General features: G+C 25.1%; 4 protein-coding genes across 9 annotated transcripts; 3 read left to right on the top strand and 1 right to left on the bottom strand.

Annotated features, from left to right (window-relative positions):
- Nucleotides 1–340: 340 nt before the first annotated feature.
- On the top strand, nucleotides 341–5,990 carry LOC122858968 (AP-1 complex subunit beta-1). 6 transcript variants are annotated; one of them, XM_044162240.1, is made up of 7 exons: nucleotides 341–450; nucleotides 968–1,081; nucleotides 1,236–1,406; nucleotides 2,813–2,839; nucleotides 3,009–3,254; nucleotides 3,326–5,548; nucleotides 5,622–5,736. In XM_044162240.1, exons 2-7 carry the CDS (start codon nucleotides 974–976, stop codon nucleotides 5,694–5,696), a joined length of 2,850 nt encoding a protein of 949 aa, XP_044018175.1. In that variant the 5' UTR covers nucleotides 341–450; nucleotides 968–973; the 3' UTR covers nucleotides 5,697–5,736. The 6 variants fall into 6 exon arrangements, with proteins under 6 accessions (XP_044018175.1, XP_044018176.1, XP_044018172.1 ...); XM_044162237.1 differs by having other exon boundaries at nucleotides 361–669; XM_044162238.1 differs by lacking the exon at nucleotides 341–450 and adding an exon at nucleotides 512–665.
- LOC122858969 (granzyme F-like) lies at nucleotides 5,638–7,092 on the bottom strand. Its single transcript, XM_044162244.1, has 3 exons — nucleotides 7,031–7,092; nucleotides 6,630–6,958; nucleotides 5,638–6,557 (listed from the first exon to the last, which is right to left on the bottom strand). Exons 1-3 carry the CDS (start codon nucleotides 7,071–7,073, stop codon nucleotides 6,144–6,146), a joined length of 786 nt encoding a protein of 261 aa, XP_044018179.1. The 5' UTR covers nucleotides 7,074–7,092; the 3' UTR covers nucleotides 5,638–6,143.
- Nucleotides 7,093–7,651: 559 nt separating this feature from the next.
- On the top strand, nucleotides 7,652–8,831 carry LOC122858970 (40S ribosomal protein S3). Its single transcript, XM_044162245.1, has 3 exons — nucleotides 7,652–7,754; nucleotides 8,005–8,324; nucleotides 8,414–8,831. The coding sequence occupies exons 1-3, from the start codon at nucleotides 7,716–7,718 to the stop codon at nucleotides 8,784–8,786; spliced, it is 732 nt and encodes a 243-aa protein (XP_044018180.1). The 5' UTR covers nucleotides 7,652–7,715; the 3' UTR covers nucleotides 8,787–8,831.
- A 510-nt stretch (nucleotides 8,832–9,341) lies between these two features.
- Nucleotides 9,342–10,678, top strand: LOC122858971 (nurim homolog). The gene is made up of 3 exons (XM_044162246.1): nucleotides 9,342–9,758; nucleotides 9,830–10,313; nucleotides 10,375–10,678. Exons 1-3 carry the CDS (start codon nucleotides 9,614–9,616, stop codon nucleotides 10,496–10,498), a joined length of 753 nt encoding a protein of 250 aa, XP_044018181.1. The 5' UTR covers nucleotides 9,342–9,613; the 3' UTR covers nucleotides 10,499–10,678.
- The last annotated feature ends 147 nt before the right edge of the window (nucleotides 10,679–10,825 follow it).

The following is a 10,825-nucleotide window of genomic DNA, read 5'->3' on the forward strand; positions in this document are numbered from 1 at the left end:
TATTTACTTATATATTAATTAATTGAAAAGTATTATAAATATTAACTTATCAATATTTCAATAAAAAATTGTTTTTTTTTTTATTTATTTTTAAATTAAAAAAATTCAGTAAATTTATTTAATAAACATTGAACAATATAAAAATAATTTAATAAACAAAAAATGGATAAAATGAATAAATAAACATTTATTTTCATAGACAAATAAAATAATTTAAAATTAATTCTGTAGTAAATATTAAATTTAAATTTTTGTAAGCTTATGTTGGCTAAACTGTGTTCTCCATTATATAAAAAATTATCGAAATTATCATCATCGTCTCATCGATTGTTAACTTAGCCCAACTTCAGTTGACATTTGAGGGGCGTTTCGGACAAGTGTATTGTGTTTTTTGTGCTGTCAAATTGACAGTAACATTTGTCATTTTATAATTATTTAACAATACATCAAGTGAGTTTTAACAATTTAAAAAATTCAAATAATTACAGTGAACATTTTATTGTTATTTTTTTAAAACTATTTTTTTATACAATTTTATATCTACAATTTGATCAATTTCAGTTAGTACAGTTTGTACCTCAATTGATGAGTTTTTTTTTTTTTTTTAAATTATTTAAATTTTAGTTTGTTTATGAAATTTTTACAGAATACAAAACACACATATTGTAGGTAAATTTTTTATTATTTTTTAAACATTAATATCGGCTTTATTATTTATAAATATTACACAAATGTAGATTGTTGTTTTTTTTTTTTTTTGGAGCATTTTTTATAGAATGAAACTATATACATGCCACGAACATTGATCCACCAGTAGTTGATTAATATTCCGTCGCGTACTTGTATAAAAAAAAGAATAAAAAAAAAAAATAAATCATCTCCTAAAATATCCATAATATTGATTAATTAATTTCAATTAAAAGAAAAACAATTTAATATTTAAAAATTGTGTTTTTTCTTTTGACAGTTTAAAATGTCAGACTCAAAGTATTTTACAACCACCAAAAAGGGTGAGATATTTGAGCTTAAATCTGAATTAAATAATGACAAAAAAGAGAAAAAAAAAGAAGCTGTAAAAAAGGTAAATAAAATTACATTTATTATAAATAATAATCCTAATTAACTTGAAAATACAATAATTAAAAAGAAAAGAAAAAAAAAAAAACATTTAAAAAATTACTTTTTACTATTAATAATTACATCAACAATAACAAATAAATTGATTAATTTAACAGGTGATTGCATCAATGACAGTTGGCAAGGATGTATCAGCATTATTTCCAGATGTTGTTAATTGCATGCAAACAGATAATTTGGAGTTAAAAAAATTAGTTTATCTTTATTTGATGAATTATGCAAAAAGTCAACCAGACATGGCTATTATGGCTGTCAATACATTTGTCAAGGTATTTATTTATAATTATCAATAAACTGTCATAATCATTATTTAATTTTAGAAATAATATATTATTATTTATTGTCATTTTAATAATGCACCTATGCCTTCATTGTATTAATTATCAACACACCATGTCTTATTATTATTTTGTCAATATCGAGGCTGACTGTTTAAATAATTCCACTGCTTTTATTATTAACAAATAAATATTATTTAATTTATTAATGATCATTATCATTAAACAGTTTATCTCGATATTATCACAGATTGTACATTGAAAATTTAATGAGTTTTTTATGTACTGTCTTTGATGGTGTAGCTTTAGTAATGAATGTATTTTTTTTTTTCATTTTTTTTTTTTTTTCATATATATTTATATGTAAACGTATCGCGAGGCGAATCAATTATTTATCAAAGAGCACGAGACTGGAATTTGGTAGGGATATGTTGGTAAAATTTTTGTTATTTTATTTATAATAATTAATAATAAATTAATAGGAATAAATCATAAATATTGATTATTTATTAGATAAAAATTTAAGCCAAATTCCAGTATCAAAATATATATTCGTGATTAATAAGTAAAAATATTAAAAATTAATTAAATTATCTTCAATGTTATTTGCACTTGTTGGAAATTTTTTAAAAACAATTATAGAATTAAATTATTATCAGCATGGTATTCGATATATTAAATGCTAATTGATAAAAAAAGCTTAAATAATATTTTTGTATTTTAATTTAGCATGATTGAAAATAAAAATATTAATTTATATAAAAATAAAAATAATTATTTTTTAAATAATAAAAAAGTTTACGTTTATTTAACATTGAATATTTTTGTGTGTTTGTTGCATCTATTAATTGATGACTGTCAATGAATATTGCCAATGCACGCATAAATTCAAAGTTTATTTTTTATTTAAAAATCAATTCTATTCACAAAAAATTTTTAATCTATAATTTTGTTTTTTAATTCAAATAATTGCTAATAAATTAAAAATTATATTTTTCTTTATAATACATGTTTTGAGTGTTATTTAAATAATAATATTTAGCTCAAATCTATTTTTAATAAATTGAAAAGAAAAAATATTTGCACGTTCGACTCTTTTTTTTTTTTTTTTCCCAAAAAGTTTTTATAAAAATACAGAAAAAAAGCAATTTACATTTTGCATCCACAATATCGAATGAATTGAAAAATAATAATTTAATAATAAAAATAAAAACAGAACGAAATTTATGAATGAAAAATATAAAAAAATATAAAAAAAAAACCTCGTGCTCTTTGAAAAATAATTGATTCGCGTCACGTTTGTTTATGATAATAATTAAATAATAGATATAATAATAATTTTAAAAAAATGGTGAACGGTGACCAATTTGAAATTTTTCGTTCTGACACGCTAAAAGGAGCTAGCGACATCTCCGATGATAAAGGTACCATACCAATTTCTATAACTCGTTAAAAAAAATGCAAAATTAAATAATTAAAAATAAAGATAATAAAAAAAATAAATTAATAATAATGAGTCGAACTAGATAAATTAGTTAGATATATATTTTTTAAGTAGTCTTGAATCTCTGTCTTGCACGATTTGTTGTTTAGGATTGCGAGGATCCAAATCCACTGATACGTGCTTTGGCAGTACGTACAATGGGTTGCATACGTGTTGATAAAATAACAGAATATCTCTGTGAACCATTACGTAAATGTCTGAAGGATGAGGATCCATATGTTAGAAAAACAGCAGCTGTTTGTGTTGCTAAATTATATGATATTAATGCTGGACTTGTTGAAGATCAAGGCTTTTTGGATCAACTCAAAGATTTATTATCTGATAGTAATCCAATGGTAATTAATATTTTTAGAAATTAATTTTCATTATTATAATTAATTATTTAAATAAAAAAAATCTTAAATAGGTTGTTGCAAATGCAGTTGCTGCATTGTCAGAAATAAATGAATCAAGTCCAAGTGGTCAACCATTAGTTGAAATGAATGCTCAAACAATAAATAAATTATTAACTGCATTAAATGAATGTACTGAATGGGGACAAGTATTTATTCTTGATTCACTTGCAAATTATTCACCAAAAGATGATCGTGAAGCACAAAGTATTTGTGAAAGAATAACACCACGTCTTGCACATGCAAATGCTGCTGTTGTATTATCAGCTGTTAAAGTATTAATGAAATTAATGGAAATGTTACAATCAGAATCTGATTTTGTTGGTACATTAACAAAAAAATTAGCTCCACCATTGGTAACACTATTAAGTTCTGAGCCAGAAGTACAATATGTTGCATTAAGAAATATAAATTTAATTGTACAAAAACGTCCTGATATACTTAAACATGAAATGAAAGTATTTTTTGTTAAATACAATGATCCAATATATGTTAAATTGGAAAAACTTGATATTATGATTAGACTTGCATCACAAGCAAATATTGCACAAGTATTATCTGAATTAAAAGAATATGCAACTGAAGTTGATGTTGATTTTGTACGTAAAGCTGTTAGAGCTATTGGACGTTGTGCAATTAAAGTTGAACCATCAGCTGAACGTTGTGTATCAACATTATTAGATTTAATACAAACAAAAGTTAATTATGTTGTACAAGAAGCAATTGTTGTTATTAAAGATATATTTCGTAAATATCCAAATAAATATGAAAGTATAATATCAACATTATGTGAAAATTTAGATACACTTGATGAGCCAGAAGCACGTGCATCAATGATATGGATTATTGGTGAATATGCTGAACGTATTGATAATGCTGATGAATTACTTGAAAGTTTTTTGGAAGGTTTTCATGATGAAAATACGCAAGTACAATTACAATTATTAACAGCAATTGTTAAATTATTTTTAAAACGTCCAACAGATACACAAGAATTAGTACAACAAGTATTAAGTCTTGCAACTCAAGATTCAGATAATCCAGATTTACGTGATCGTGGTTTTATTTATTGGAGATTATTAAGTACAGATCCAGCAGCAGCAAAAGAAGTTGTACTTGCTGAAAAACCATTAATATCAGAAGAAACAGATTTACTTGAACCAACATTATTAGATGAATTAATATGTCATATATCAAGTCTTGCATCTGTTTATCATAAACCACCATCAGCATTTGTTGAAGGTAGATCAGCCGGTGCACGTAAATCATTACCAGCAAGAAATTATACAAATGATGATTCACATAAAACAAATAATAGTTCAACATCAGCTGTTATACCAGCACAAGATTCACTTATTGGTGATTTATTGAGTATGGATATTAGTGGGCCATCACCACCAACAGCAGCATCATCATCAACAACAGCAACCGCACTACCAACAACATCAGTGGGTCTTGATTTACTTGGTGGTGGTCTTGATAGTATTCTTGGTGGTACAGAATCAACAAGTCTAGCCACAGGAACATCAGCCCCCACAGTATCAGCTACAACAACAGCACAATCAACAACTGGATTACTTGGTGATATATTTGGTTTTACACAAGGACCAATATCATATGTTGCACCTAAAATTAATTGGTTACCAGCTGAAAAAGGTAAAGGTTTTGATGTATGGGGTACATTTTCACGTAAAAATGGACAAATAAGTATGGATATGACATTTACAAATAAAGCAATGCAACCAATGGGACAATTTGCTATACAATTAAATAAAAATAGTTTTGGTTTAACACCAGCTACACCATTACAAGTACCTGGACCACTTGGTCCTGGTGCAAGTATTGACGTTAGTGTAACATTATCAACAACTGGTGCTGTTCAACGTATGGATCCATTAAATAATCTTCAAGTTGCTATTAAAAATAATATTGATATATTTTATTTTGCTTGTTTGGTACCAATGAATGTCTATTTTACTGAAGATGGACAACTTGAAAAAAAAATTTTCTTAACAACATGGAAAGATATACCAGCACAAAATGAATCACAATATACTCTTAATGGTATTATTATGACTGCTGATCAAGTTGTGCAAAAAATGCATCAAAATAATGTTTTTACAATTGCCAAGAGAAATGTTGAAGGACAAGATATGCTTTATCAATCATTAAAATTAACAAATAATGTTTGGGTTCTTAATGAGCTTAAAATACAACCAGGAAATCCTGATCTCACTGTAAGAATTTATTTTATTTATCTAGTTTATAAACCACCAATAAATTTACAATAATTATTTTTTTATTTTTTAGCTATCACTGAAGTCTCGGTCAGTGGAAGTTGTAGCTGGTGTTTTCCAGGCTTACAATGCAATTCTTCACTCTTAGATGATCTGTCCTCGCTCACCATTAAACCCAAAAAAAAAAACAAAATATAAACAAATAATCATATGAAATCATTGAAGAAAAAAGAAATTTTTTTTTTTTAATTATTAATTTTATTTTTGGCGTTTAAAATCTTTGAATTATAAATTATTAAGAGATAAAAAAAAAATTATAATGAAAGTTTTGAGACTTGTTGTTAAGGTCCAATCCGACCTAAGGATATTCCAGTAGGTTTAATGAAATATGTACCATAATATAACTTACTAAAAAAAAAAAAACAAATCGAATTAGAATAAATACTGATCGATCTTATTGATTTTTAACAAAATTATTTATTTTAATTTTTTTTTGTCTACATTTTATTAATATATATTTAGTGTAAAAGTGATCCAAGTATATATCTAATCCATTGCAAATAATAGTGAATTTCAACATAAACATTTGGTGCATTTACACCACAACGACTACTAAAAACATGAACAGCAACGATTGTGTCATTATCAATAAGTCCATTTCCATTATCGGCCTAAAAGAAAATATAAATAAATTAAATAAAATAAAAAATAAAATGTATTGATGAAGATGACTTACACTACAAGCACTGTGTCCTGGCAATGGACGAGCACACAATCGTTCATCCATAATATCTGGTGTAACGAGAGTATACTTGTACCAGAATCCTAGACATTCAATATTATTTATGACCACCTGGGATACTCTGATACGGTAAGAAGGTACAAATCGTTCATAATCAACTGGTCCAAAAGAACCAACTGTTAGTATATGATTTGTATTTATTATATCATAATCATTTGGCAACTTGATTGGCTTTACAAATTCACTGAAAGTAATATATCTTGATAGCTAAAATAAATTATAAATAAAATAATAATTAATATTTTAGATAAATTGAGGAAGAAAATTCTCTATCCTTACCGTTAATATACATATATCAGCTAAAAAACTTTTAGTTGTTTTGTTACTTGGAACAAAATCATTGTGAATATTAATTTTATGGACACGATAAATATCCATAAAATCATTTTTACTATTTGTTGAATTTGTACCAACTAGAACTTCAATTTCAGATAGATCCAATGGATAAATATCATTTTTATGTACACATGATGCAGATGTTAAAATGTGTAGTTCATCAAGTATTGTACCACCACAAGAATATATTGTATTTATACGAAGATATACTTGATATGGAATTTCTCTTGCAGCAACAATATCACCATGTTTTATTTCTTGCTTTGTTCCAACTAAAATTAAAATAATTTTTCAATTATAGAAATATTGTTGAAATTATTTTTATTTATTTATTTTATTTTTACCAAATAGAGAAAATAAGGAAAATATTATTATTAAAATATTCATAACTTATTAAAGGCTCGATTATATACTGATGCTTAAAGTTTTTTATCCGATCTCTTTATATAATTATGTTGAGTTATTAAATTAATTAATTACTCTTTGAGAATTTAAAACAAACAAAAAACATATTTTTTTTTTTTTAAGTTAAAAAAAAAAAATATTTATATATTAATAATTAGGTCAAGAATTTTTCATATTTATTCAAAATGATAAGCTTTATAAATAAAACTCACTCAAAGAAAATATAAATTATTAATTATTATTAAACATTAAATAAATAGAAAAGTAATTTTTATAATTTAATAATTAATAAATTGATAAATTGATTTAGATAAATAAATTATTTATCATTTAAATTTTCTCTAAATTTATTTATAATTTTACTGCGATTCCTTTGATGTTGATACAATGTTTATGCTAATTTTTAAAAAAATTAAAAATCATTAAATAATGACAATTTAATGACTCTTTGCAAATTTAATTTTCGCGGTATATAATTTATAGGGAAAATGGCTACGTAGCTGAGAGAGCGACAAAAAAAAAAAAAATCAATTTTTTATCTTCCCCTTCTACGAGAACAACTCGCGACGGGTGGGGTGGGTAATTGTTTCTCTCTTCTCCCTGCTTCTCCCTTTCTTCGCAATCATGGCGGCTCCACCTCGGTCAATCTCTAAAAAACGCAAGGTATGTTAATTAATCATAATATTTGAATGAAATAATTAACTAAGTAGCGTAACATATGATATTTGTAAAATTTTCAATAAAAAAATATTGTTAAAGACGTCAATTAATCTTGATAAATAATTGCTCGATCATATGTATAACAGGGTTTTTTTTTGAGGTTAACTACATGACAATGTTTATGTGTTTGTTGTTATTATTATTGTCATTATTTAATATGAAAAATTAATTAATTTTTATTGATAATATTTAGTTTGTTGGAGATGGTGTATTCAAGGCAGAACTCAATGAGTTTCTCACTCGTGAACTTGCTGAAGATGGTTACTCCGGTGTTGAAGTACGTGATACACCAACACGTACAGAAATTATTTTGATGGCTACCCATACACAAAGTGTACTTGGTGAAAAAGGACGTAGAATTCGTGAATTAACATCAGTTGTTCAAAAACGTTTTGGATTTAAAGATGGAAGTGTTGAATTATATGCTGAAAAAGTTGCAACTCGTGGTCTCTGTGCAATTGCTCAAGCTGAATCATTGAGATATAAATTGATTGGTGGTCTTGCTGTCCGCAGGTAAATTTAATTTTATTTATTTACTTTTTAAAATTGAGATTATACATTAAAGGAATTTCAATCTCTAATTGTTTATTATTATTTTACAGAGCATGTTATGGAGTGCTTCGTTTTATTATGGAGTCAGGAGCTAAAGGTTGTGAAGTTGTTGTTTCTGGTAAACTTCGTGGTCAAAGAGCAAAGTCTATGAAGTTTGTTGATGGTTTGATGATCCATTCTGGTGCACCAACAGCTGATTATGTTGATACAGCAACACGTCATGTTTTGCTTAGACAAGGAGTTCTTGGAATCAAGGTTAAAATTATGTTGCCATGGGATCCAAGTGGTAAGACTGGACCTAAAAAACCACTTCCAGATAATGTTAGTGTTGCTGAACCAAAAGAAGAAAACATCCCATTGATGCCAACTTCTGAAATTAAGATTGCTAAAGATGCACCACAAGCAGCACCAATTGCTGTGTAAATTTTTTTGAATGTTTTTATAATAAAAAACATCTATTCAAATAAATTATTATTGTTTTTATTTATTTATATTACTCTTCATATGTGTTGTCATTACGTTTTTATTTATCCTTAATTTATTTTTTGAAATTTCGATAGAATTCAGCTGTTTGTTTATTTTTTATGTCAAGACATTTGTTGTTGATGTTTTTCAACAAATAAATTTGGATAAAAATTTAAGTATTCAAATCAAGTTTTAGTCTGTTAGAATTTTAATTTAACAAAAATTTTACATTCTATAATAACTAGTTGAAAAATAAATTAAAATATACCTATTTTTAATTGATAAGATTGATTAGAAATGTAAGCAAAAATTTTAAAATTTCAATTAGTCAATTTACTAATTATCCATTGATATAATTTTTATCAGCTTTCCAGTTTTATCAAATTTTTTTTTCCACCCATAAAAAAATAACATTTAAATTTTTATTTATTGTAAATAAAAAATTATTTATTTTAGTTGACCAATTATACGTATTGTCGCTACATAAATATGCGCCCACACAATGAACAAATTCTTCAAGCTGTTTTGAGCTGTTTGATGATGTAAAAAATTACCAACTTGTGTGACACAATATTTATTTACAATAGCAAGAAAAAAAAAAAAGTATAATTATATCATATCAACTCTTTGACTGCTTGGTAATTACTGACTAGAACAAAGACCAAATGGATCATTCATGGATTTATTCATTCATATAATTTTTATTTCATAATAATTTATATAATAAAATATACCTATATTTATAAAAAAACAACAAAACATTTTGTTGATTTAATTATTTGACAATGATAAAAATGGGTTTATCAAATACTTTTGGTATTGTTATTTGTGCTGGTAGTTTTTTGTATACATTTCATGTTTTGTACAATTTTATGTACTTCACATCAGCACACAATGAAAATTACAAAACCTTGGTTCAAACACCAACCGGTAAGTCCTTAGTTTAATTATAAAAAAAATAAAAAAACAATATTAATAATAATTTTATAAATTTTATACAGATGACAATATGATTGTCATTAGCCTCTGGAAGCTATTTCAAAATACTTGTCTTTTGAGTGTATTTATGCTACAACACTCAGCAATGTCAAGTAAATTTATCAAAAATATTTATGAAAATTTAAATATACCAGATATTGAAAGAAGTATTTACAATGGATTTAGTTCAGCTGCATTGCATTTTGTTATAAGCTATTGGCAAGCAGTACCATGGATATCATTTTGGAATTTTGATACATCAACAAATAATAAATTATGGATATTTTTTACATGTTTACATTTACTTGGTTGGTTTATCATTTACAGTGGTTGTGTTATGCTTGATATATCTGAATTATCTGGACTTAAACAAGTATATTATAAAATATCAAATCGTCCATGTCCAATGTCAACAAAATCAAAAGAATATCAAAGATATTTATTACACATGAGACATCCAAGCTTTATTGGATTTTTGTTGATTCTTTGGATGCATCCATTCATGACGTAAGAATTATCATTAAAATTAAACAATTTTCATTGAATTATAATTTAATTTATTTTTCAGTTTGGATAGATTTTTGTTGTCATCAATATTGTCTGCTTACATGCTGATAATGTGGACAATTGATGAAGAAGATTGTCAATATCATGCCACAAATGTATATCGTAAACATCGTGAATTATCATGATTATTATTTTCTTTAAAAAATTACTTTTTTTCTATTTCAATTACTTAATTTTCATTAACTACATACAACAAGTTGTACCTGTTTTCATTTGTTTTGTTTATTTTTCTTCTCTCTTTATTCTATGATATTTCTATATTATTATTTATTATTTCGATTTAAATTCGCGTTGTACTATTATAACTATTGATATAAAAAAAAAATCATTATCAACTTCAGTCATATATATATATTTATTAAAAACTAAAAAAATAAATATTTATATTTTTCGTATAATAGTTAATTTATACTCTACTTTATTACATTAAATAAAAAACAAAATTATATTTA

This window comes from Aphidius gifuensis, linkage group LG6 (assembly GCF_014905175.1).
Source record: "Aphidius gifuensis isolate YNYX2018 linkage group LG6, ASM1490517v1, whole genome shotgun sequence".
In the NCBI taxonomy this organism is placed as follows: Eukaryota; Metazoa; Arthropoda; class Insecta; order Hymenoptera; family Braconidae; genus Aphidius; species Aphidius gifuensis.